This window comes from Anguilla anguilla, chromosome 4, assembly GCF_013347855.1.
Source record: "Anguilla anguilla isolate fAngAng1 chromosome 4, fAngAng1.pri, whole genome shotgun sequence".
Taxonomy (NCBI): Eukaryota; Metazoa; Chordata; class Actinopteri; order Anguilliformes; family Anguillidae; genus Anguilla; species Anguilla anguilla.
Genome location: NC_049204.1, coordinates 27,146,169 through 27,173,765, shown reverse-complemented (window position 1 = coordinate 27,173,765; position 27,597 = coordinate 27,146,169). Strand labels below are relative to the sequence as shown.

General features: G+C 48.4%; 1 protein-coding gene across 1 annotated transcript in view; it reads right to left on the bottom strand.

Moving 5' to 3' along the window:
- cachd1 (cache domain containing 1) overlaps window positions 1-27,597 on the bottom strand; it is a 68,656-nt gene that overhangs the window by 2,298 nt on the left and 38,761 nt on the right. The window contains exons 4-26 of the mRNA XM_035415892.1: window positions 24,294-24,400; window positions 21,425-21,551; window positions 19,829-19,973; window positions 19,505-19,721; window positions 19,157-19,306; window positions 17,248-17,481; window positions 16,583-16,732; window positions 15,701-15,824; window positions 15,279-15,396; window positions 14,548-14,716; window positions 13,906-14,048; window positions 12,915-13,096; window positions 12,399-12,509; window positions 10,085-10,207; window positions 9,065-9,164; window positions 8,765-8,881; window positions 8,229-8,389; window positions 7,231-7,317; window positions 6,729-6,845; window positions 4,683-4,834; window positions 3,012-3,173; window positions 2,417-2,494; window positions 1,881-1,982 (exon numbers count right to left, since the gene is read on the bottom strand). Of these exons, the coding sequence (XP_035271783.1) occupies window positions 1,881-1,982; window positions 2,417-2,494; window positions 3,012-3,173; window positions 4,683-4,834; window positions 6,729-6,845; window positions 7,231-7,317; window positions 8,229-8,389; window positions 8,765-8,881; window positions 9,065-9,164; window positions 10,085-10,207; window positions 12,399-12,509; window positions 12,915-13,096; window positions 13,906-14,048; window positions 14,548-14,716; window positions 15,279-15,396; window positions 15,701-15,824; window positions 16,583-16,732; window positions 17,248-17,481; window positions 19,157-19,306; window positions 19,505-19,721; window positions 19,829-19,973; window positions 21,425-21,551; window positions 24,294-24,400 (3,176 nt within the window). The remainder of the gene's footprint in view (window positions 1-1,880; window positions 1,983-2,416; window positions 2,495-3,011; window positions 3,174-4,682; window positions 4,835-6,728; window positions 6,846-7,230; window positions 7,318-8,228; window positions 8,390-8,764; window positions 8,882-9,064; window positions 9,165-10,084; window positions 10,208-12,398; window positions 12,510-12,914; window positions 13,097-13,905; window positions 14,049-14,547; window positions 14,717-15,278; window positions 15,397-15,700; window positions 15,825-16,582; window positions 16,733-17,247; window positions 17,482-19,156; window positions 19,307-19,504; window positions 19,722-19,828; window positions 19,974-21,424; window positions 21,552-24,293; window positions 24,401-27,597) is intronic.

Here is a 27,597-nt window from a genome sequence, read left to right as displayed (position 1 = left end):
ATACCGTAAGCTAGAAAATACGCACACACAGAAATGAATTTGAACCATTTCAAATATCATCATCTCAGAATTATTTTTTCCCTGCACTTTCAAGCAAGAAGTAGTGAATCATCCTTTCTTCAAAACTGAAATGTCTGGTGGTTTAGAAGTGCATGGGAAACTGAGATGGGAGAGAGCCATGAGAAGGTTTCCGTTCCTTGGGCACAATGAGGAGGAGTAGGCCAGGGATACTCAAATCCGCCCCCCAGGGTCAGTACTGCTGGCTTTCATTCCTCCCCTTTATCAGGGTCAGCGACCGATTTAAACCTGATGCATCGGGTGAGTGTAATCTCTGGCTAATCAGTGACATTATTGGACTATCAGGCAGCAGTACTACTGACCTTCAGGGCCAGATTTTAGAATTGGCAGAGTAGACTATGGGCATTTTCTGTTCCTTTGAAACCTTTACTCTCAAAGTGCAAGTCTGGAATCCTCAACTTTAAATGAAAAAATCAGTTTTGTAATTTATATTCAAAAGCTCAACATTCAGTATGCCACGACATTTATTCTATAAGATAAAAAGATGTATAAAAATCACTTTTTAATGAACAAGAGGAAATCAAAGTGAACCTGAAGATACTCAAACCCTGGTTCTGCGGAGCTCCTAAGGGCGACGTCTGTCTGAGGTACCGTGGTGCTCCCACAGTGAACAGAAGTCTTCAGAAGACTTCATGAAAATGGAATCTACAAATCGCAGTCCTTGTTCAGAAAAGACCCAGGGAGGACTAATCTCCCACCCCTGTGACACATTCAAGCTCTCCTTATTGTTTCCAAGAGAGCCATATTATGCCCGCCATTGTCATAAACCGCTTTAGAAAATGAAATGGCCGCCCTCGACAGCCTCGCAGCGGAGCCCGCTCCGGTACAGCACGGCGGGGTGTCAGAGGAAGCCTGGCACTTCGGTCCAAATTCCATTACCGGGTTTATCTGACTAGAGCGCTGCCAAGTGGGGGAAAAAAAACACCCAGGCGAAATCAAAGCCAAGCGCAGCTATCTGCTACGCGGGCAGCCAAGTGGCCTAGCGCGTTGGTGAAAGTCGCGTTGGGGGTGGCTGGGATGATTCAGAGAACACATTAAAGGCTGAAAGCCCCCGTTCCGCGCTCGGGCTGAATCGATTTCTGCTGTTTATGACCCCCCCAGCTGTATGAGTCGGCCTGCAGTGGGAGGACACCTTTGACAGCAGAACTTTCGCTGCCTCTCAGAGTCGGTCTTCTCCTCACGGCGATCCATGTGAGCGCAGCTGTTTTTTTTTTCCTTCTCCTGGGTTACACAATGCTTTCCAGAGAGGGCGGGTGGGGAGGGGTGGGGGGGGGGTTTGATGAGGGCGGGGGGGGAGGGCTGGGGGGGTTCGATGATGGCGGGTCTCCACCCAACTCATCTACAGTGGCTTTGAAGGCCATGCTTCTGATGTACTAAGCAGCAACAAGGGAGCTTCCTGGATTTCATGAGGAGAACTTGGGAGCCATGGGATCAATAGCACAGTCTTGGTCATGGAATGGATAAAAATAATATTTTTTGCTGTGATCACTGATAAAATGTGTTGAGTGACGACCATAACAACACATTTAAAGGATTACACATCTTCATTTCTTCAGTGACAAGCTGACAAGGTATGTAAGACATGGGAAAAAATTAACAAGAAAAATACACAATACAATTATTTACTGAGAGCAAATCTGCCAGAAATGCGGGTCAGTATTGTTTGTTGGCGGTGTTGTATTTCCAGGAGAGCAGTAGGCTGTTCCCTTTCGTCCTTCGCAGTGCGAACAGAACAGAGTGAGATCTGCACCCACACAAACTGTGCAAACCTTACCTGACAGCGGCAAATAAAAAGATCTTACCATGGTCACTTTCTGTGCCAGACCTTCCCCAGTACCTCCTCCTACGCTCAGGGCTGTGCGTGTGTCTCTCGATCACCGCGGCGATGAAGCGCGTGTTGCTGACTGCACATGGGAGACACACGGCGAGATTAACCTTGAGCCAGAGCCAAGACTCTCCACAAAAGCACGACAGAAACTCTGATACACAGCTGACCTTTCATATAAAAATATATACACATCACTCAAAATTATATCAAATTACAGACTTAAACCGGGGCTGCCATTGAAGTGGCAGTATTGTGAAGTGTAAACAACATTTCGGTTCTAAAATATGCGGTTGAAAATGGAAATGTATTCATAAGCTCATAATACGAAACGGCAGCTTTCGAAATGTAACAACATCCACAGATTGTCCAAGTCTTCACTCATTCAAATGACTCCGATAGGCAGAAAGAAGTCCAGAGTTTGGCTGTTACATCCTTTGCTATTCGCCGACTCTTCACCCAACAGAGGAACAGACAATTCCAAAATCCCTCAGCTGCAAAGAGTTGCCTTACTTATCCCCCTGTCCTCGTGGCTGTCCTCGTCCCTCTCGTCCCGCTCGTTGTCCAGGTTGGACATCCTGACGGACATCTCTGAGGACAGCAGGCGAGACACATCAGACACCAGTACCCTGCACTGGGAGTACTGGCATCAAACACCCCTCAATCACAAGCTCATCAGGGGCATTCAGAGCGTTCTGTCAAATCAGCTAGGCTAAATTTCACAGGGCCCGGTGCTGATTTTGGTCACTGCTCTCCGATTGGTGAAAAAGGAGTAAGCTGCAAGCCGCCGGTCAAAGATCAGGGTGTGGAACAGATTTCATTTGTGCTTTGCATTGTGTGTCTGGAGGTAATGCGTGCGGCTAACCCGCTAAGCCTGAGGACCTGGAAAACGCTGTAGGAGGATTACCAGGCAGTCGCACTAATTTATCTCTTTACTCAGAGCTAATCATCTTTTGTTTATCATCTCATTAAGGGAGAAGCTCCAGACCTGGTTTGGAAAGGCCGGGCAGCAGTCTGGAGCTTTATTTACTGGAAAATCCCCCCCCGCCCCCCTCGCTGTGCAGAAGCGGAGGCTGGACACGGTCGGTCGCCCGGGAGACTCTCTCACCTTGGGCCGCCAGCGGGGACATGTGCTGGTGGCTGCGGCGGTGGATCTGGTGCCGGTACGCGTACACGGCCAGCACGAGGACCATTATGCATCCCATGATGCCTCCGGCCACAGGTCCCACCGGCGCGCTCTTGATCATGTTGAGAGGAGTCACCTCGTCATCTGCAGAGGGCGACAGCCGTGGTTTATACAGAAAGTTCTGCATAAGGTAACAGCCCAATGCACGCTATCCTCTGTGTACAGCCCATTTCTGACTAACTGGACACCATGTAGGACAGCCTATTTCTCTCCATTACGCTACACCAAATACAGACTAGTTCCCACTGTTCTTCTGCACCAAGTACAGTCCAATTCTCACAGTTCCTGTGTGAAAAATGCAGTCTAATTTTCACTGTTAATCTGTGCCAAATCTACACCAAATACAGACTAATTCTCACGGATTCTCTAGGGCACAGCGAGCTGCTGGAAAATACAGCTCTGGAAAAAGACCACCCCATATTTTTGAAGAATCTGGGTCACTCGGTATTGATTGTTGAACCCTTCGTAAGCAAAGACATTGTTTTTCGTATTTATATGTGGGTATAAACTTTTTTTAGTTTATTAAACGTACTGTATAACAGCACCGTATTTAAAATGCGTTCATTAGTTCATAAAAAATAGCAAGTTTCATTTTACAGAAAAACATCCATAAACTGTGAAACTGGAAATTTGATGCGGGGCCTCTATTCTTCCCAGGAGCTAGTTAGGAAACAGTGTAAGTATAAGTAGTATGTTAATGTGTATACACATGGCCTTACTCTTAAAATATTCGTTGTGATTATTTATCATCCTGTCGACAGTGGGAGATTTGCAGGCACGTTGCAAATGAATGCCTATTGTCACAACTATTTATGCATGTGGTTATCTGTTATTTTTTCCCTGTGTTTTTCATGTTGAAAGACCCAACAATAAGTCTACGGTAGATGGCATTTGGCCCCCGGGCTGCCAGTTGAATAGCCCCGCTCCACACCATGAGCAGACACTCTCACTCTGGGCTGACAGTGCGTATCTCAAGCCTGTGCAACTGTAACACAAGAGGGTTGATTAAAAATTGAACGTTTTCCAAGACCGCACTAGGAAACTAAAACAACTGCTGAACCACATGAGGAGAGGCAGCCCCTCTGAGGTGGCAGGGATTAGAGCAACCAGCGTGAAAAAGGATTTTATATGCAGAGTGCCACAAGGACAATATTTACTAAATCAAGAGATGGGTTTCTATTTTAGTCGAGAGGACTGCTCAGAGGATGCCAGATTTCCATAGACCGTCTGAGTTGTTCATCTCCTGTGTTCAAGCCTTGGTGTGAAAACAGATTGAGTGTGTGAGCCATGAATCACTGTCACACTGACCACTGAAACCACGAGCTGAACTGTCCTGGGGGGCATTTCACCATGCAGGGTTATTGAGTTTTTTGGATAATTGTGCCGAGTAAAACCCGGGACAGCTCTTTTTGTTGTGTTTTTTTGCTTCAGCCCATGTTCAAGATTTGGGAGGGTTCAGAGTTTTACTTGGTGCAGTTATCCTGCTAACTCAGTAACCCTGCTTTGTAAAACAGGGCCCTGGGACATCGAAAAAAAAGCAACAATAAAGAAGGGAAACTAGCTGCTGTTCAGTCAGTCAGATCAGAGACTCACCCAGGTGTCCCATTGCATCCATGTAAGGACTCTTGGCTCCCACAATCCCTCCGAAGCACTCCTTCTGTAGGGCGCAGTAGGGCTTGTCCAGGTGAGTCTTCCCATCGCTGTCCACCATGCACCACTCACAGTCCAGCACCCCGAAGCAGTCACTGTGAGCACAGAGTCGGCTCGTTACTGAACGCTAACTCGAGTCAGCGCAGAGGAACGTGGATCTCCCCACATCATCACACACAGAAATATCATTCTCTCTCCTGTACAGGTGGGAGAAGCAGCAGCCTCACATTAATCCCAGGTTTTTCTGACATTACTGTACCTCACCACCCATCCAGTGTGCAATATCAACTCTGCACCATATCCTTTTCCACAGATTAAAGTTGTATGCCAGGACAACACAATCAGTAAGAATGGCTGTCGACTGGGCCAAAAAATGTAATTTAAATATTATATTCAAAGACCATAACAGAGAACCAATATATTCAAATATTTATTGCCAAATTTGCATAATTGTGGCATTGCCATACAATGTATGGGATACTTTTAGGCTGTTATGCCTGTTAAGACCACAAGGGGGCACAAAGGAAGGCAATGTTCCACTTAAAGATTTTACCTAACCTGTTGCCAGATAATGACAAAATATAAAGCAAGATTAGTTAACCCTTATTTACTTTTTTGGTGAATATGACTGCCAATATTATCATTTGTAACAATGCACAAACATATTTTAACCTAACAATGAAACCCTTATTTCATACTGACCACAGTATTCTCACACTGTAAGAGCAATCTTGAGGATAAAACCAGGCTACAATGATAAAAAAAACATTGGCGGCCTGGTGTAGCACTGCGCTTTTATAGAATATCTGCCAAAAACAGGCAAGACAATCCACTTGCTTAGAGGCGAGTACTGCGTGTTTCTTTTTTATAATTTAAAATGTTCCCTGCAGAGGAAAAACAATCTCTGCTAGAACAGCAGAGCCTGGACTGTTCAGGTGTTCCTGCACTAGCTGTGCAGTGGTTTTCTACCACACCAGAGGGCTCTGGACTGGTGGTGGTGCTTCCTCTCCAAACCCCTATCATCACCTGCTGCCGAACATCAATCAGCAGTGATCTTTTTTAAACTCAAAACCTGATTGGCTGTGCAGCAGTGAAAATCAGATCATTCAGCAGCAGTGTTTTTAAACATGCAACATGCTAGATTGCTACATCACCGGTGCACAAAAATATTAAAACAATTACATAATCAAATGATGTTCATTTTAGTTATTTTTTCAATTGAAGGAAAGGTCTAATTTCGAATATAAATCTGACAGCCCTAAGTAGTGATCAAGCAATGACAGGGTTAGGCAGTTCAGCAGCATAATGAGGAAAGACTACAAAAATACATACAATTAAGTCATTATACTATATTTACATTGTCATTCATTCAAAAGTGGACTAGAAGTATTACATTCCTTCTGTGCTGAACATGTACCTCTGTAATGAACTTGACTGAACCCAATTAAGGTACAACAATACAGAAAATATTGACTGAATCAGACTGATTAATACTATAGTATGTATACACACTCATATTACACAGACATATCAGTACGCAGCCAGGAGAACTGTAAGAGTGTAATTTAGCTCATCATGATATCCCCTGATATTTCTTTTAACCTAAATCCCCATCCATTACAACAGTGCATCTGAGATGCTCACTGCCACACGCCGTCCCAGCTGCACACAGGGGGCGGGGTCAGGGGGGAGGGTGGAGCACAGCTGAGCGGGTGTGTGTGGGTTTAGAGGGGCGGGGTCAGGGGGGGAGGGCGGAGCACAGCTGAGCAGGTGTGTGGGCATGCAGGGGGCGGAGTCAGGGGGGAAGGCGGAGCACAGCTGAGTGGGTGTGTGCACGCACAGGGGGCGGGGTCAGGGGGGAGGGCGGAGCACAGCTGAGTGGGTGTGTGCGCATGCAGGGAGCGGGGTCAGGGGGGAGGGCGGAGTACAGCTGAGTGGGTGTGTGTGCGTGCAGGGGGCGGGGTCAGGGGGGAGGGCGGAGCTGGTTACCTGCTGGTGAAGCGCTGGCTGCAGCGGGTGTTGATGCACTGGGGCAGCGTGTCCTGCAGGCTGGAGTCTATGACCGTCAGAGAGAGGGGCTCCTGGTGCACCTCGCAGCTCGGGTTCCTGCAACAGCCAAAACCATCAGACCACCGTCCTCCAAACTCACCGCAAACTGAAGAAACCTCACAGAGGAAGTGGCCTCATAAGAACACCAGCACTTCACTGCTATTACTCACCGTGTCGAGAAGGACAGGCTTCAGAATGTATTATTAAGCGCGAAAATGAATTGTCAATTACAGACACGACGGCTTGGCATCCAATTTCCATGACAAACTGCGCTCGATGAAATGACAAGCAACTGCACTCATTAGAAAACAAAACAGCATGACTAACTGCGAATTACTCACGACGGACGCCTAAGCACCCGAACACGCCTTGTAACAGGCTCGCTTTTCCAACTCAATCCGAACAGTCTCTTTTGATTATGAAAACCATCAGTACGGCTTACCTGTTCTCCGCGTTGGTGAGGTTTCCAGTACACTCGTTCACCTCTAGAGGGCACTCACACGGACACTCGCATTCATTCTGCTCCATCCTGTGGAGAACACATGGCAGGATGTTCTCATACTTCATAGATTTTCAACATGTGCTAGCAATATGTGAATACCTTAAGTGCTAACAACAAATTAATTTCTAATAATTTCTGAAATTTTCACAACCAAGTGATAGTTTAAGGATAAAACAAAAGCATACAATATGTAAAGACACAAATTAAGCAAAAATATGTCAGTAAGAGGGGATACAAATGCAATCAAAGCCAAATGAAATATTCATTTTCACACAGCAGCTGTTAAGCGTAAACCCAAATCGTTCCATTGCATTGAGAGCATTATTTCAACAGGAAACATTGGCACAGGACATTGAGAATACACAGAAGTGCGTGGTACTGACGAAGCTCACGGGGTGGAGGCTATGTCAGGGGAATGACCCGGCACACACACACACTCACACACCCGGCTGACCTGTGGCCACTCACACACACACACACACCAGGCTGACCTGTGGCCACTCACACACACCCGGCTGACCTGTGGCCACACACACACACACACACACACCCGGCAGACCTGTGGCCACTCACACACACACACACACACACACCCGGCTGACCTGTGGCCACTCACACACACACACACACACTCACACACCCGGCTGACCTGTGGCCACTCACACACACACACACACCAGGCTGACCTGTGGCCACTCACACACACCCGGCTGACCTGTGGCCACACACACACACACACACACACACCCGGCAGACCTGTGGCCACTCACACACACACACACACACACACCCGGCTGACCTGTGGCCACTCTCTCACACACACACACACACACACACGGCTAACCTGTGGCCACTCACACACACTCACACACACACACACCCGGCTGACCTGTGGCCACTCACATTCACACACACACACACACACACACCCGGCTGACCTGTGGCAGTTGAGACACAGCCGGTCCACCGTGCTGCAGGCGCAGAAGGCCAGCGAGTCGCACGTCTCGTTCACGATGCCGGCGAAGGCGTTGGTGCCGGGGATCCGCGTCAGGCGGTACTTGGAGCAGTGACTCCCGTGGACCAGGTTCGTCAGGTCACCCTGGAGAGGACAGAGGCGTTGCAGGTATACGACAATAAGGACAATGAGAATTCCACCACCTGACACTCATTAAACCTTTTGTTTTCTCTACTGTTTTACCCATGTAATAAATTATTATTATTTTAATATCAAATATACTGGATTAGAACATCAGAGCTACACATGTATGTTTTAACAAAGTAATTACAGTCAATATACAGTTACAAAGAAATGAGGCTGCAGTTCCACATCACACCACTGGGTGGGGTTGTGACACAAAAGAAGAAATCAGAAGCACAGTCTGCGAAGCTTCTTCTCTTCATCGTGGATGTGAGACTCAGGCAGTGCTGTCTCTGCAGAGCCAGATAGACAGACTGCCTTTCCCCCCGTGCTCACCACGATGCTGGTGTTGAACTTGTAGAAGCGCTGCACTGTGCGGTCGCTGAAGCTGTTGCACAGGTTCTTCTTCACGAAGTTGGGGTGGTTGAGAATGTCGTTGGCGACCAGCGGCTCCTGCGGGGCGAGAACACAGGGATGGTCAGCGGCCGCGGTGCGTCTCTGCGCACTTGGCGAAGGATACGCATGGGGGGGGGGGGGTGTAAGAGGCAGGCGCTGAGGCGGGGCAGGGGGCGGGACTCAGGAGAGAGGAGGGCGCGGTCAGGGCGGCTGATTGGCGGGCGGTCCCTCGGCCCCTACCTTGTGCGTGATGTGCTGCTGCTCAGCCGGGGCGTGTCCTTTAGGGTCGATCAGCGTGGGATGAGCTACAAGGTACCCCCTGTCCTCCATGATGAAACAACTGCAACAGGTCAGGAGGGAAAAGAACTGTTCTCAACCAGAGGCAAAATGGACACCTTCTAAGGTCATCAGCATCATTTATTTATACTTATGTTTTGTGGGGGCTACTTGGCATTGGCCAATACAACTGCATGACATTGCTCACTAAACACTCAAATGAAATATGAATTGGTTTAAGGTGGAGTACAAAAAAGTGTAATCAATGTGTTGATTTTGGTATAGGGTCAGTAAAAATGCAATCACATTTTCGAAGAGCTCTTCACTAAGGGAATTTTCCGGAGGGAATATAAAATGCATCTATATTTGGTTGATGAGAAGATAGACAAGTAACATTAGTCTGCCAGTCACACAGGAAGCAGTATGTCTCATCGTAAAAGTACAGCAAATCAAGGTCACTTGCAGAGGGGAATGCAAAAAAAAAAAAAAAATTTTTAAATTCTACAACAGAAAACGGAGCATTCCAGAACAAACGGCACACACTTCCATGAGCCGCTTGATGAAGTCAGAGCTCTCCCCAGCCCAGGCCCTGGAGCTGCAGAAAGGTAAGCCTGTTTAAGCCCCTCACTGACAGGAGGAGGAGCCTGCAGCAGCGCATCCTAACAGGACGTCTCTGGAATGCAATTAGATTCAGCTTATCTCCTTTTGTCTCTCTCTCTTTCTCCCACTCCCCCTTTATGGAGCGGCCCAGCGTCTGCTCCTGCCACTTTCAAGCACAGCGGTGCCATTCCTCGCGGCCCTCTCAGCGAGCAGAGGTATTATGGGACGGCGGAGGACTATCAGCGCATACCGTTTTAAATGAGCGAATCAGATTAGTTACATTTAAGGAGTTTTAAATACCCTCAGTGGGGCATCCTTTAGCGAGCCGTTCGAGCGTGAGCGCGGAGTCCCCTCCTTGTGTTTCCAAAGCCGTCCGAGACTCACCGAATTTTGTTGCCTTTGTCCTGGTTGCAGATGGGTAGCAGGTCGAGCAGCACTTTGTAGAAGTAGCGCAGGGTGAAGTCAATACCCATCACTGCCACCGCATAGCCAGAGGCCATCTGAGAGCTGGGGAGGAGGCGGTGGGGGGAGGGAGGGGGAAACAGAAAGATGACAGAAAGCGTCAGAGTGAGAGAGAGAGAGAGAGAGAGAATGTAACCGGCAGAATGGGGGAACCGCTGGTGGTCGTGGACAGGCCGGCCCGTGGTCCAGGCCTCGAACCGCAGGAGCGGCCATTGAGCGGCGCGTCTAAAGTGCGGCAAAAGCAGCTAATCCCTCCCCGTGGAGCGAGCGGGACGTCCCGGGACTACAGAGCGCCGCTGCCCCCCCCTCAGAACTCCCTCCCCAGACCCTCTCCAAGCAGCCCGGCCTTCGCTTCCCATCAGAGCTTTATTTAAGATCACGAACGCCACGGGTTACGCTCGCCAGCGCAGATCCTGCACAAATACAAAGAGAGGCGGCCTTATCAGCAGTGGAGATACACTCCATATTGCGGTGTCATGCTCCATTTATGCAGTATGGCAAGACTCAAGATCTGTTTATGCCGATTTACAACTCTTTTGTTCTCCTTCTGGGCTAGAAACCAAATCAAAATAACCCATCTGGTCCGCTGCCAATTTCCTCCCATTGCAACACTTGGTTAAGGCAACACTACACCCTGCTGCTAATAAATACAAGCTGAGGAGGGAGATAAGGAACACGCATGTTTTCAATGCATGCTTTTTTACGCTATAAAAACATTTCCAAGTACAAAGTCAGACCTGATCTTAACAATTAGCTTGGCAAGTACAGTAGAACTTCAGAAATACAAACTGAACAGTCAACTGAATGGATATTAAGGATTCAGATCCCTGTAACTGTATTTTTGCTTTTTTGTTCCTTTTTTTCCTCCAATGTGGAATACCCAACTGTATACATGTATCAGTGCTGCAACCTTCACTATCAACAAACACTTCTGTGAAGCATTGCAATGACAAGCACTGCTTCTAATCACACCAAAGTTCGCGAGGCTCACACAGACACGAGTCAGAGGAAGACGCTAATTATGAAGCTTAACTAGAGGGCAGGGGCGTCGTAGTGGGGGGAAAGTGAGACTGACTACCCAGGGCCTGAATGGGGGGAGGGCCCTCAAAAAGCCTGGAATGATGCCTGAGAGACATGGATCAAGAGAGGAAGGGGGCCCACAGAGACTGCTTATGTATAGGGCCCAGAATTTTGTGCTACGCCCCTGCTAGAGGGCGCCCGATCTACCAGCTGGGGATGCTGGTGTGTGACTGGGTGCAGTCATCCCCGTCGACTAAAACCCTCCAATCCCTGAGTGACACTAGTGCAGAGTGTATCACCCTGCAGGGCTAGGCAGATTCAACACCAGACCGCAAGGCCTACCCATGCACTATAACAGTGCCTTAACAGGGTGAGCCACCCAGCAGCCCACTTTAAGCGCAGTTACAAACACGGTTCCAAACAATCGGCCCTGTTCATGTATTTGCATCTCACTGTCCACTGAAAAGCATGGAACACGGATCAAAGCAGAGAATTTCTGCACTTTCTTGATTCCTTCTCACCGTGTCATTACCACGTGCCACTTCCCCCCTCTCATGCATGAGTGATCTGTAATTTCATTTTCTTCTCATCTCCACAAGCATTTACAACTTGCAGCTATAAACTAGCTGTCCTTAAACATTTAGCCACTGATTTTAGTGAAATGTTGCCATTTAGCAAAAAAAAAATTTAACATTGTACTCCATCTCACTTAAACTTGAGCCTCTTTGTTCCCACAAAATACTGACCCCGACTCCATCCCTTTCTTCTGCTAGCACGAACCAAGCATAATGCTAAATAAGTTTTAAACCAGTTTTATAATATGAACAATAGAAAGCAGAACAATTAAGGGTGAAAATGTTAAGGCTTTATGTCACACCTACAGCAGTTCATCAGAAAAGCATTCACTGTACATGAAGCCAGACCCCATGCATTATAATGCATATATTTACGCCCCTGTTCCCAGGCCAAACAAAGTAATTCCAGCACAAAGCTCTGTTTCTTTAACTGATGCTTCAAGGGGCCTTGAGAAAGGTTACACAAATCGAAACATCGACATTTCTCACAACAAACTTTTTAAATAAGTAGAGTGTGCATGGGAGTATACTTGATTTATTGCCATCTTGCATGCTTGAAGCTTTTCTTAAAGTACTGAGCTCAGAGATAAGACAGAATGTTTCAACAGTTCTTCAATGGCGTTTAACCCTTGATAGCCCACCTGGAGGCGTGAATAGTGTGGCTAATGGTGACCACGTAGCCGGCCCCGCCCACATCCAGGTACGGGCCAGTGAAGGTGATGAGACCGGGGTTGGCCACAGCATGCAGGTACCTGCAGGTAAAGAACAGAGCACCACTGTCAGAAATTAGGCCTACTATGCCTTCATAACACCTGCAGCATATTCACTGCTAACATTACAAGTAATATAATGAGATGTAATGTATACTATTTTTACTCCTTAACAAAAAATAATTATAAATGATGTGCATGTTTTAACTCTGTATGAAGAATATTTTTTGGATACAACAGTTGCATCTTAAAAACCCAAATAATTTTTAATCAGGAGGTGTATAAAAATCACCAGCATTTTTCTTCACTGCAGAAGGAATTGTGAGGCTATAGCTGATAGCTGCATCTATTTAAAAAAGGATTGCCAGACCACAGTGCTGCTCCAGAATCTGTTCACTGTGGCACACTGGGAGTCTGGAATCATTTCAAAGTGCGCCCCGAACTTACCATTGTCTCCTGGTGGGGTCGAAGGCTTTATCCATGAGAGAGCCTGGGTAAATCCGCAGCACCCCATTGGGCGTTGCTATGTAACGACGCACAATGTAACTGTTCAGGCTACTCATTTCCATTTGTGTCATCCATTCATCGGTTACGTGACTGGTAGCCATTACTTCATTTCTGACAGACGACTGGAAGACAATGAGAGCACATAGCAGGGTTCCTTTAAGACTTGCCTGAGAAGACCCTAAGCTGAAGCCCCACTTTTCTTAAGGAGGAGGCTGAGAATGCGTTCGGCTGCCAAAAACACAAAACAGAAACAGTCCGAAAAGTCCTGGGGTTTAAAGACACAAACACCACTTGAGCTGCTCAGGTCATTTGTGTTTTGATTTGAATGTCCCCTGTACCGACTTTCAGATAAAATGTGTGCTTGTGTGTTTGTTGTGTGTGTGTGTGTGTGTGTTTATGTGTGTGTGTGTGCATGTATGTGTTTGTTGTGTGTGTGTGTGTGTGTATGCGTGAGTGTGTGTGCGTGCTTGTGTGTTTGTTGTGTGTGTGTGTGTGCGTGCATGTGTGTGTGTGTGTGTGTGTGCGTGTGAGTCTGCTTGTGTGTTTGTTGTGTGTGTGTATGCATGAGTGTGTGTGCGCGTGAGTGCATGCGTGCTTGTGTGTTTGTTGTGTGTGTGTGCATGTGTGTGTGTGTATGTATGCGTGAGTGTGTGTGCGTGTGAATGCATGCATGCTTGTGTGTTTGTTGTGTGTGTGTGTGTGTGTGTGTATGTGTATGTGTGCATGCACATTCACAAACGCACGCTCGAATAGGTTTGTGTTCTGGCTCCATGTGAAGCATGTTTGTCTGTGTGCACATTTGCGGTCACAGACTTGCACGCGAGTATGTTTGCTTTCGTCTGCAAGCGTGCGCGCGAGTGTGTGTGTGTGTGTGTGTGTGTGTGTGTGTGTGTGTGTGCACAGGCTACGCGCGACGCGGCGCAGCGCCTACCTTCAGTCCCGGGTTGGCGATGAGGCGGGTGTTGTCGCTGAGGTAGGCGGTGTAGTGCTCCACCATGCGCTTGGTCTCGGGCTGACTCAGGTGCTCGTAGGGGGAGGAGAAGCTTCCGGCAGACAGCATCACCGTGGGGCTCTCTGCGGGGCGGAGCCCAGAGAAGAGAGCGCTCATATCCCAGGCCCCTCTGCTCGCCGCGCCTCGGCACGGCCGACCGAACGGACGTCCGGCGACCCGACACTACGCTCTGTCTGACTTCGCTTTTAAATATTACATTGAAGCGACCTTCGGAGTCGTAGGGCGTCTGTTAGAGGGGAGGCCCTTAACGCCGGTGTTTATGTTAGGAGGGAAGGAGGATTAAAGAAGGGAACGCGCGCGTGTTCGGCTGCACCGCACTCAATCACGACCAGACGGGCCTTCGGATCAGCGGCCAAAACCGCAGACAGACTCCAGCTGAACACAGCCCCACAGGCCCAGAGCGGTCTTCTCCCGCTCTTCTGCACCACACTGATTCTAGCTATGGCGCACTGTGAACGGGCGCACTGCGGCACTGGATCCTAGCTATGGCGCACTGTGAACGGGCGCACTGCGGCACTGGATCCTAGCTATGGCGCACTGCGGCACTGGACCGGCTCTTACCCACGGTGGCGAGCTGCTTGAAGTGCAGGCAGGAGCTGGGCTGGCCCAGGAGGTCCAGGCGGTGGTACAGCAGCTTGCTGCTGGGGACGGTGTTGAGGTTCTTCAGGTGCTTGACCGGGATCTCGGGCTGGACGTAGACGATGCACAGGATGAAGGAGGTGTCCTGGACCTGGAGAGGGAGGCGGGAGGGATTTAGGACCGACAGGGCAGAGGACAACCAAGGACAGAGGCCTCCTGCTCCTCCAGCCGATTGGGAGAAGAGACGCAGCAGAGATGGACAGCATGTGTGCTCTGGCCCGTAGAGTTACAGCACTCAGCTTCCCTGATTGGATAATCCCAGAATGTACTCTGGCACTGGAAAGCATGCAAGCGTCTTTCTGTTGTTTTCTGAAATTGTAATTGGAGGTTTTTTTAATGGTCGTAAACGCAACAACAGAAAAGCATGGGAAAATTCCAAACTCTTCAGCTGTGACGACCGCAAAACTCGTTTACGCCACATATAAACTTTAGGTTCAGCAGATGGGCCTCACACAAACCTCGGGAGTAGATGGTACCAGAAAAGAGAAGAAACGGTGCAAAAAAAAAAAAAATAATGGTCCTTACAGAAAAAGCCAGAGCAAATGAAGAACACGTTAAGCTCTGCACAAACACTTGTTTTTTGTTGGCCTGCCCGTTGAATGCTGGAAACAGACTGGACAGAAAGATCAGAAGGACGACTGAAAAGGAAGTACCAGCTTCCAGGCGTAGCTGACGTTGTAGGCCTCTCGGCTGGGGTCTCGCAGGCGGTTCATGTGCCAGGAGAGGGAGGAGTTCACAGGCACGGTGATGACCTGGCTGCCCAGAGGCAGGCTGGGATAACGACACACAGAGAACAGACAGGTCACTCATCTGCCAGACACCAACAAACACGTCATCATTCCAAAACACTAACAGTAACATACAAGTCATGTTAAAAAAACAAGACAGCACAATATCACAGTTCTGCTTTGCAAGCTCGGCACACAAACAGATACAAAAGCCTATCGCAGTTTTATATCCATCAGACAGTAATTCAGTAATACCAGGCATGCATATGCCGATTTATCCACGCAGGCCCCTCCCACATGCCAGCGTGTGAGTGGAGCAGAAGATGGGACTCTCATGGGACGCTCACCTGAGGATGTTCTGCCTGACCAGCTGGAATCCTGGGATATTCTCATAGTGGATGATGTCAGTGTGCAGGGGGGCTTCGGTCATCAGGTAGGGCCGGGTGAGTGACGGGTGCATGAGGGTGTAGCCTGGAAAGCACACAGGGTAAACACCACCGCTCTTCAGACGGCTGGATATTCGCTGAAACAATTCAGGTTAAGCACCTAGCTCAAGGGTCCGACACCAGTGTTGATTTAACATAAAAAAAAAACGATTCTGGAATTGATTTACAACGTTGGAGCACCACAGACCCGCAGTACATTCATTAGCTTCTGCGGCTATGAGTGCTTGGCCGCCATAATTGCTGCTTGCAGCTATATAAAGTCCACTTCCCTACTGTGAGCGAAACTAATATTCACTGCAAACTCATTAATCATACGTCTGGATCGCACTGTTATTCCAGTGACACAAATAATCACGCTCCCCTGGCTAATATACTCCCGTTTATGATATATAGTGACAAGGATACGTAGAAAATTCCAAACTTTCCTCGTAAACATGCGCCCAGTGAGCAAAGCTGGGTCTCCAGGAACACATTACGACTCCCATCACACCTGACAGGAAAACGCGACTCATTCCCCCCCCGAGGCGGAGCGGGCAGAAATATGAAGAGCTTCACTGTTTCCCCGTTACGGTCAGCTGTGCTGATGTCACCTGTGGACGCCTGAGCCCAGCGACGCGGGACGGGATATTTCCCAACGAGCCGTAAATCAGCCGAACGACTTTCACTCCTGCACCTCGGCTAAGTCAGTCTCTCCAACGCGCCCGCCCCCTCCGGCCGTTCCCACGGCGCCTCCAGTGAGGACGCAGCTGGGGGGGGGGGGGGGGAGCCTACCCAGGCCCGTACCTTTGTTGTCGATGAGGAAGGTGTAGGACGCCAGGGAATCCTGGTAGTAGGTCACGTCCTCCAGGATGTAGGCCAGGTTCACGTCGACGCCCACGACCCCGAGCAGCAGGTTGCCGAAATAGCAGGGCCGGCTCACCGTCATGATGAAGCCTTGGACAGAAACGGGCGGCAGGGACAAGTCAGGTCATTCTGAACACAGATGGCTAATGCAATCACCCTGAGCACAGCAATGATTACACCAAACAGCTTCATTTGTTATAAACCAGATGGGCACTGCAATCACAGGCACACAATTACGATCATAGCAAACGGCTTCAGTTAGTCACGCATAATTGTTCCATTATGGGTCGGGTACACAAATGTTCCAACCCCTTTACAAGAAAGTCATCTGTGTGCCTTGCTGTATAGGCACACCCAATATTAATTACACTTAAATGCAGGCAATGGACTCAGGCAGATGCTGTTGATTGTAGATCAGGTAATAGATGGACAAGAAAGTAACGAGTGACACCCCAGATGTGAAGTGAGAGGGTGAGATAGACAGATCGCCATACAGAGGGATGAAATCCGTACTCTAGGAGAACAGGAGAGGACATCATAGGCTGGTGGTAATGAAACAGCGGGGCCCTTCCATGGTCTGGACCCCCGGGCCCCGGAGCACTCACCGTCCCCCATGGGGTCAGTGTAGGGCAGGCTGAAGCCGGCCATGTCGATCATGCGGTTGGGCAGGTTGATGTAGAAGCGGCCCACGCTGGTCTCCAGGTTGCTCAGCTGGTTGAGCACCATCATGCTGCCCTTGACCACGGGCAGGGCGGAGCGGTCCGGCATGCCGTACTTCAGCGAGTTCTGCTCCGCCAGGTCCCTCAGGAAAGCCAGCTCCTTCAGACCAGTCACCCCCTCTGCACGGGCCAGGAAAACACTCATCCGCTCAGTATCTCAGCTACGGTGCTCCACAGTGATTACAGGCATCACCATTCCTTCCAATAAAGGTAAGGATTAAGGCCTGACAAGAATCTGTCCATAGCAAGAAATGGAGGGGCAAAGCACTTTCTGCCATAACATACAGACTGTTTGAAAAAGGACTGTGAATAAAAACATGACAACAAGACAAACAGAAGGGTTAACTGGTTGCGACTTTGGAAAACCGTACATATGGAGGGCGTGAAATTCATATGTGTAATGAAATTAGAGATCAATGGCGCCTTTATCGTGTTTGATTGGATCTAGCCTTGATCTTCACATGACGACGGTCACGTGACCATAATTCCTTGCCGGGAACTTTACGGCCGTTTATGACACGGTGTATCTGCATTTTGCAGAATATTCCGCAGCACTGCGCAGACGGACTCAAACGGTCTAAACCTGACCGCACATCTGGATTAGCTAATGTTCACAATCTCGACCAGCGAGATGATAAAAAGGATCAGGATCATTTCCCTCAGAACAACTGGAAGCGGTGCTGATTTCACTCTCGTTTACTTCAGGCCGTAAGAAGGAAGTCTGGGGCTAAATCAGCAGCGCGGTTCCTCAGCTCTCCCTCCGAACGTCTCGCATCCAGAGACGCGACGCGCAGTCCGTCTGCAGCGCGCGCAGCCGGTCGTTCAGCGGATAACAATGGCCCGCGCGCTGCGAGCACTCCACGCGGCCCGCTAATGAATCTGAATCCCTCCTCCGTTGGTCCTTTCATCACCGTCCCCTTTAACAATACCACTGCTTTTACATAATGAACTGCCCTTTGATGTGTTTGGACTCATGTTTTCCCCTCGTTTACAATGGGCCTCATTTAAATTTCATCATAAAATATAATTTGTGCTAATGAAAGGCAAATGCATGCGCGCAGCTTTCCCTGGATTCAATAATGAGGAAACATAAAAAGGTTCCCATGGAGAAGACTGTCCAACAAAATATCTCCAAAAAAATAAACAAACAAAAAAACAAAAAAAAAAACGTCTGACCACCTGACTGCCGGTGAATACAGTGACCACACTGAGGCACAGAGATTTGGTCTGTAAAATGGATACAACTTTCTGTTTATTTGTCTGCATTTCAGTGGACATACAAGAATCAGTGTCTAGAATCTTTTTTTTAAGTGGGGGGGGGGAGCAATGTGAGAGAGGAACGGACAATAATGAGGGTCGATGGGGTGCGGGATTCCCTGCCAACCGAAAACATGCCTCCCTGGGCATTCCCAATTTAGCTTGGCCCCTCGGGGTTCCTGGGCACAGTCACCACCAGCACGGCGCAGAGTCAATGTGAGCTGTAGGGTACGTCACTGTGCCGGGGTACAAAAGCAGAGCCTGACTACGCGGCCTTAACAAAGGGCTCAGCTTACGGGGGGGGGGGCTGCCTCATGAAAGGAACTCCTCTGTGCCCCTATGAGTTAACAGGGAAACAACGCCGTAGCCTAGCAGCGGCGGCCAACGCGGGAGGCGTCCAGAACACCTGAATTACCGACAGACATCCAACACCGCCGCGGTCGGGCCCACAGACATCCCGGCATTCAGAAGCGAATGGGCGAGGCCTACGACAGCGCGGACCAGTCGCCGCCGGCACGCAGGGCGTGTGGCGCTTTACCGTTCATGAGCGCGTAGGTGAGGATCATGACCGAGTTGTTGAGGTGACGGTTCTCCTCCTTCACCACGCCCAGCGTCTCTCTCTTCTCGCCGTCGGAGGAGTCTGCGGAGGTGACGCCCGAAGAGAGGTAGATGATCACCATGTCGGTGTCTGTGGGGGGAGACAGAGACAGGCCTTCCGTTAACTTCCCTGAGCTTGTCGGTCAGATCGCTCAATTTGTGTTACTCTCATGTTCTGTGAAGTACTTTGTGATGCATCCCATGTAAAAAAAAAAATAAATAAAAAAAAAAAAGTGCAACGTTATTATTTATTTAGTCATTTGAGTAGAGGATGAGGCCATGTTCTTACTGGTCTGCGGCCTGGTGACATTGCTGGTGTTCCTGAGGAGCTGAAAGGCCTTCTGGAAGCCCAGGGAATGCTGGGTGGGGCTGTCGGAGGCCTTGACGTTATTGATGAAGGAGCCCATCTTCCTCTTCGTCTCGCTGGTGGCCGGGGACAGGAAGGTCTTGTAGCACTGGTCCAAGGAGCAGGAACGTACAGTATCAGCCACCGTCAGCACTGAGATCTGAGGGGGAGAGAAAGAGGGAAAAGCACACAGGCTTCAATGACTTGGGCCTGACCAATCAGCACGGCGCTCTTAGTGTGTCACGGAACCGAGAGCGGAGCGCAGACCTTGTCGTGCTCGTCGATGGAGTTGAGGATGACCAGGGCGGCGTCCCGGGCGATCTGGAGCTGGGTGTCGGTGACCGAGGCGCCGTGGTCGATGATCACCACTATGTGCTTGGACTGGGGCCGCACCGCCGATACGTACACGGGCCTGCAGGACCAAAAAGCACAAGCTTTACTCAAGCACAAGACAAACTACACATCTAAACATCCAACATTACTAAACATCTCCACTTATCTGGGCTGACTGTTTACCTAATGCCCCCATGACTGTATGAGGGAAGCCCCTCCCCCTGAGAGAAAAGCTATTACGGAATGCTTTGTTAGAGCTCCCGCTCTCCTCCCACCTCTGTTTGCAGTAGTGATCTGATTCTCAGTGCTATTGCTTTTAGGCTACAAAAAGCCATCATTTCGCCTGGAGCATTACTGTTTAGAGCACGCTTGTTGCTAGGCTCGAGGTACGGACTCAAACAGATTTGCCGCATTTTTTGTGATATCCTGCAAGGATTAAGCTGTCTTGCTCGATTATTAACGCAAAACTTCATGGGCCCCACAGATAAGCATCGACAAAGTCAAGTTACACTGCAACACACCGTCCGAAGCGTGTTTGTAGTTTAAGACCCTAACTACAGATCAGTGCCTGTCGGTTGCGCCAGGTTTCCTGTTGAGTCTCAAGAATGAATGGAGCAACTTTCAACAGGGGGGACCACAGAAACCACAATACAAGATCCCATCAGGATTTATTGGGCCTTGTCTGCATTCCAGTAAGGTCTTGTGGTCATTGTGTTTCTGCTGCACAAACTAACACATTGTCTGGAATGTGCCACACAAGAACAATCTGGGGGGGGGGGGGGCTGATAGGGGTTCCTTGGGTAAAACCTGACAGCCCCATTCTTTTATTTTTCACTCCCATCTGGAATTGAGACTTGTACTATGCTCACACATTACAGCAATTTCACCTAAACCCACACAGAGAGCACTCCAGCCCAACTGTTAGCACTGCTTGGAAGCTCTTCCACAAACCAGTGGTTCATTTTCAATGCAGCAAGCTACACAGCATACTGCAGGAAATCTGAAACCGGATCGAGGAGAGGCACATCTCTTACCAATTAACCACTGATAGCCTGCAGGTGAATGGCAAGGAACTGGGGATCTCATGCAGAAGAACCCAAAGAACCATGACCAACTTAAACCTGCTCAACTCAAAACAGAGCCAAATGCCCCCCACCACAGTGGGCCCCAGGCCAGAGTGACTTAATATGGCCTCTTTAAATCCAACACTAGAACAAGTGACATGCAAGCAACAGACTTCAGGCTGTGTTCTTGGGAAGTATCCTGACTTGCTAAGCCACCTGGGAGTCTATACTGATTTTTCTAAAGGTATAAGATTAGAATCTTGGCCAAGACTTCATAAAATTATGGGCCACCCGTAGCAGATAGATGCACATTAAAAAGAACAAGGGTTTATGAGCCAGGACATCATTAGAATCCTATGGAATTTGACAGGTAGTAATACAGTGGACATTAGTAAGGGGTAGATCTAGATTGTGGGCACCAAACCTCAATGGGAAAAGTGACGGAGGAGCACGTGGCTAACTCTACCTGCTCCGATGCTCATAGGTCCCTTTGCAGTGGAACTTGTGGGCTGGGAACACAGTGAATATCCCCTCCTCCGAGCTGAAATACTGCCACTTGATCCCAGGGTTGGACTTCAGGTTGTCGGCAAGCACTGAAGGGAGAAAGAGAGTGCCCACGGCAGGTAAAGTTAAAAAGTGGTAAACACAGACAACGTAAGTTTGATGACGTTCGTAACTGAGCTACATTATGAACTATGAAACGGATTTCATACCGTCCCAGTAACATGTTCTGCTGAATCCAAAGAGAACACCCGCATTGATACGTTCAAAATGAACTCACCTCAGCCAAGCACTGAGGGAACCAGAATTAAACAAATCGACTCTTCACCACATCTATGCTCAACAGTTGTTGGCAGCGCGTTGCGGTTGTAATTAATGCACCTCACTCTGTGCTAATTTGGCCCCGGAGGCCCGGTGCGTTCGGGGATCTGCTCGGCCCCCTAACGCCGCGGCTTGGCGCAGACTGAGACAGACAAGATGATCCCTCATAAACGCAGGAGAACGAGGACAATCAGAGAGCGGCTTCCAGCTCAAGTGCTTGTTTAATCCCGGGAAAGAGCCGGAGCAGCTGGACTCTGTTACACGGAGAGAACCTGGAACAGCTGGGGGGGGGGGGGGGGGCTGTGCGAGCTGCTCCACGCTCTAGAGAAACTTAGACTGGCCTGAGGCTGGGTGAAAAAGCCAGGCTTGCACACACTGAGCAGACTGCTCCTCTGCCAAAGCCATCCCTCAATGCCACAGCAGCTTATTGGCTCTCCCTAGAAACGTAAAAGGGCTCGGGCTGATTAAAAAGGCCTTTTGGGAGGAATTCATTCTGGCTCACCTTTTGAGCGCGTTAAAAAAAACGATGGGTTGTGCCGTGTGTGGTATCATAAATATAGCCAACAAGTAGATGTTACATTAAAATTAATTGCGAGAGCCTGACAAAATACACTACTTCCAGGGTCATTCACCCGTGTGTAATTTGCTCAGCGGAACAGAACGCTTGCTATAGACTTGCTTGTAAACATAGTCAATGACCACAAAACCAACCAAACAACCATATTCATTTTTTGTCTGTTTTATTTGATCAAAGTGAAGCTTCATAAAGGTGCTATCACCATTCCAAGAACTTCCTGCCACTGGCTGAATAGCCATTCTGAAGAATACAATAGAGGACATAAATAAAACCAGAACTGGAATCTCTCTTTTTTCCAAATTGTGTTACCATAGGCTGAATCTTACTGAAACAGAGCTCATGAGAAAACATCAAACGCGGTGCCACAATGAAGATGTTCGGGAGGTTCACTCCTGGCAAATGAAGCTTTTGCTCTCTGCGGTTAACCCAGTCAACAGAGCAAGCGTGAGACAGAAATAAACCATGACTAACGCTCCTCCGTGTGCAACAGGAGGCAACAACCTGCAACAAACTGCACCCCGAATCAGTCTGCTTCAACTCATCAGTCTCCAGAGCGCGTGTAAACAGGAACTTCGCAGAAACGTGGACAGTGAAGGGTCATGTATACATCTGCTCTCCCACAGTGCTTAAGGCCCTCCCCCCCCCTCCGGCCCCCGCTCGGAAACAGCCAGAGAGACTCGAGAAACTGGCAGCCTTTCAGGACTGGCCGCGGCGGCCCTCTTACCTCCCTACGGCAGCGCGACCCAACTCGCGAGGGTTTATTGTGGCAATCGGGCTGACACGTTAAACCACACAATGGCCAAGTGGCTGGAGCGGCGCGGATGTTGGGGAAATAAACAGCCTGAGAAGGCCGGGAGCGTGCGTGGCCTACATTAAGCGAATGAGGAGGCCAGACAGGAGAAGAGCCCAGCTCCCTGACGGGCCCCCCGATTGCAATAAAAACAGAGCCGAACCAAGCTAAACACCTTCACACATTAATTACCTCGAGAGGCGTATCTCACTGTTTAGACTAATGCAAGACAAATCTGCCCGATGAATGCTTTCAGGGACTGGAGGTCAAGAAAGTATGAAAAATAGAGGAGGGGTGGTAACATGAACTTTTGATGACTGGCTTCAAAAAAAAAAAAAAAAGAGGGAGGCCACATGTGAAGATGAATTGGCCCACTTCTGCGCTCTGAGCAAGTGGAACTTGTTGAAGTTTGCACCCTGGACAGCAATAACGTAAGGCAGAAATTAAGAGCTGGAGGTTTTATAGGCAGTAAGAAACCGATGAAAAGAATACCGAAGGAAACACAATACAGAATAAAACTAAAAAACTACAATGACCACACTTCCTTCAGTGCTCTTCACATTTCAGGAATGGTAACACTCTGCATACATTGCCTGCACATATGGCATACAAGCATGCTTACTCTACACATTCTCTCATGACTTCTAAAAATAAATTTAATAAGGAAAATGTTATTTTATGTCTGTAATTCAGAGGAAAAAAATCTCTTAAAGATTAAAATTAATGATATGCGTACGTTTACACAATTCAAGATAGTCTAATAATAAGAAAGCAAGAAACAGAGTGTATGAAAAACAGCCAAGAATAATCAAATATGATTAGACCGTTCATGTAATAAATTAAAATAGTACTTGGACCAAAAGAAAACCACAATTTAACTTTTCCAAATATAAATTAAGGTTTAAAAATCAGAGAAAGTACAAGAATATTCTCATAATGCATTTAACAGGCTTAGTAGTCACGTCTTCCCAAAATCAAAACCTTTCCATTAAAAATGTAATGACTTATAAGGGAATATTTGGTTCTTAAGACTCCAGTTGCCATGGCAACACCTCGCACATGGTAACGGTGGAGCTCCAAAGTGGAGAAGAGACAGCAGGGAGAGCGGAGTTTGGGGGGGAGGGGAGGGGTAACTGGGTAACCCACCTGAATTGAGGTCCCGGCCTGGGTTAAACGCTCGGCTGTTGACAGTGGGGGACAGGCGGTCACAGCAGATGGTTTTGGAGACATTCGTGTTGAAATTGCCATCAAAGCTAAAGAGAAAAGACATACAAACAAACCCAGAGTCGATTATGGGCACTAATCAAACACGTTTTACCACGGCACAAACGAACGCCATGTCAGGAGAGAGATTAGCATTTGTTTCTCAGTACACTGTCTGCACCACTCAAACTGGAAAGAAGTGTGGGGGTGTGGGAACAAAAAGCAAAACAAAAAAAAAAAAACACCCTGTGCTCTACAGAGGGATTATCAAGATCAAGGTGGAAGGAAGTGACAGCAGGAAGACTGCTGAACTACAGAGGAAAAATGTTCAAAAAACTATTCCGCAAAAAAAGCCTGGCTTTATTTCTGGGTCACGGCGTCAACAATATCCGCTCTTACAGATCATGATCTCATTTCAGCTAAACAACTTCCAGCGCTAAACTTTCCCTCTCACAACGCAAGAGCCATTTGTGAGAGGCAAGACCCTGAAATACAGGGGGAGAGAATGGGGGGGGGGGGGGGGGTGAGGGAGGGGGGCCTCAGCATACGGAAGCAATAATCCGAATTAACAGAGTGGGGGAAAACCCTAGCACCGACCATTACCAAGAAGGAAAAAGAAATCCACTTAGAGAGGCCCCCAAAAACCCTAAAACCCGCATTCTGCCCAAAGACCGGGTCCCCCCCCCCCCCCCCCCGGCAGCCCCCGACCTTGATGGCAGACCTGGCGGGGATCGGGTTGCTGTGGGGCTGCGTGGAGCTCTGAGCCGCAGATCAAATGGCTGGCGCGGGCCCGGCTCTGCCAGAGAAGTCACATCACAGCATTGTTTCCAGGCCGCCTCAGCTCCCTTTAATGAATAGCTGATCGAAAGTGCGTCTCAGGGGAGCAGCGAGCACCACGTCTCCCGGCTTTGATCCCCCCTTCCTCACCGGAGACTCGCCCCCCCCCGCTTCGCCTGCACCACCGCCCGCCCCCCGCACCCCGCTCCCATCAGCCTCAGCTTGCGAGGAGCTCGCCTGATTGACGGCTGCTCTGATGTAAAAACTGCTTTGAACTTCAGACATTTAATTCCCATCAGGCTGCAGTCATTATTATTCCCCTTCAACACACTTTACATGTGGGGGCTAAGCAAATGTGGAAGATAAAAAATACATTTGCAAGCTCTTTGAATTTTACATCAAAAAAAGGAGGGAGCGAGGAGAAAGAGAGAAAAAAAGCTTCAAGCATTTTATTTTTTTTTTCCTGTGCCGATTTGGATCCACCATGTAAATGAAGGTCTTGGAAAAACATTCTGGTTTGGAGGGTGGATGGAAAAAACAGGAAATAAATAAATAAACAAATAAATAAATAAAAGGCAGGCCCCGAAGCTGGCATAATTATGCAGGTTTCGAGGAGGATCACCTTCAACAGCATCATCTGTGTTTTATTCCTTTCTCCTTTGTAAACGCGGGAGCTGGCAGCCTCCATCAGATGGGTGCGTATTCATGTCAGGGACAGAATTTTAAATAAAACATTTTTTGCCTCTTATTCGCATGCAAGGGACATCTTTAATCGACTTTAGCGCCGGCGTGGCTCGAGTAAGCCGTTTTACTCACGGACATCAAGTCGACACTTGTTTATTATCTACGGTTCTGCCTCGTTAATCTCATTAGAGATAAGATCGGTAGCGTTAGAAACTGCGCTCCGGCTCTGAAGACGTGCTTCCATCTCGGCTCTGTCGCACGGCGCGATCTGGCTCTTAATCCGCCGGCACACGGGCGCGGCGCTTCATTAGCGCAGCCGTCGGGGAGAGACCGGGAGAGCGGCTCAGTCGGGATTTGGGAGGGCAGCGCGCGTACAGGAGGAGGCGCGCTCTCCCAAACGAGCCCTTATCAGCGGCGCGATTAAACTCTTTAAGGTCACTCGAGCCCCCTCAGCCGCCTGCTCAAACAGCGGCTTCGTTAGCTCGCCCGCACGGCGAGCGAGACCGCGCTGCTCCACCGGGCTCAGTTCTCACAGGATTTACCGGGAACAACAGGGGAGAGCAGGAGAATGGAAACGCAGGACGATCTAAAAGTGCAGTTAAAACAAATCCGGCTTTTCACCTGACTCATGATATTTGTTTCATGGGGGAGAAACCTGCCTCTGCAGTCAATACCTCGTGAAAAGGAAAGAAATCAAATCCGAGGAGCCGCAAGAGCAAGGCGGTTTTTTTGCAGTGGTGGCAGTCGATGCTATTTACCAGAGGAGTCAGAAAATCGCCAGTGTTTTCTGTTGGTAAATAACACTATTCTGTATCTCCCGTCTCCCATGCCAACTTCATTCTACAACAATCTCACAAAAACAAACAACTAGAGGAAGATGAAGAAAACGAAACAACATATTTCTTTCACAATCTACAATGTAGTTATGAAGCTTTAAAAATGCAAACATTTTCTGTTTGAATGATGTGTCGTTCACAATGTGCATTCACAAAACACATTCAGGATTTGTACATACTTTACTGAATATACCGCATGCACAGCAAATTACTTTGTCTTCATGTGAACCATTATTTCTATAAGGATTATCTGTGTTTCGAAAGCCCTCCCGGAAGGACAAACCCTTCCTACAGCTTCGAGGCAACATTCGCAGCACTTCACATATTTTACGCCAGGTCCCTCATTTCCATTTCAGGTGTGAGCCATCAGATATGGAACTTGCTAGAAAACTGGTAAAACAAATTCTTAGTTCCTGCACCTACCAGCTGTCACACTGAAACATTCAAATGAGTCAGCTACAACTTCCTTCCATTTCTTAGCACATAAATCAGAATTTGAACAACTGATTTATTGATTTATTTATGTGTCATTTATTAGATAGGTCATGAATAATTATAACCGATTACAAAAATTGTCAACATCCAGTTTCAGTTGTCACATTTCCACTCGTTTTCTTGGTCCACCCCCACCAATACTGACTTTTGAATTTGCAAGATGAATCAACATTTGGCAATCACTACTGAGCTCATTTGAAATTCACAATGGATTTTGCCCTGTGCTAACCCACAGGACCCAGTTATGATACGTACTGTAGCCAGTTATGTTCTTGTTAAATATTGAAGAACAGTCAATTGATACAACCCCCATAAATCTTTCCAAATACAATGGCAATGAACAACCATGTCACATGCAGACAAATATTTGTTTAATGAACACAATTTTCAGCATTTGTAGTCGACAGGTCAAGTCAAAGGGCAGATGAGATTCTGGGTGTATGACGCCGATCTGA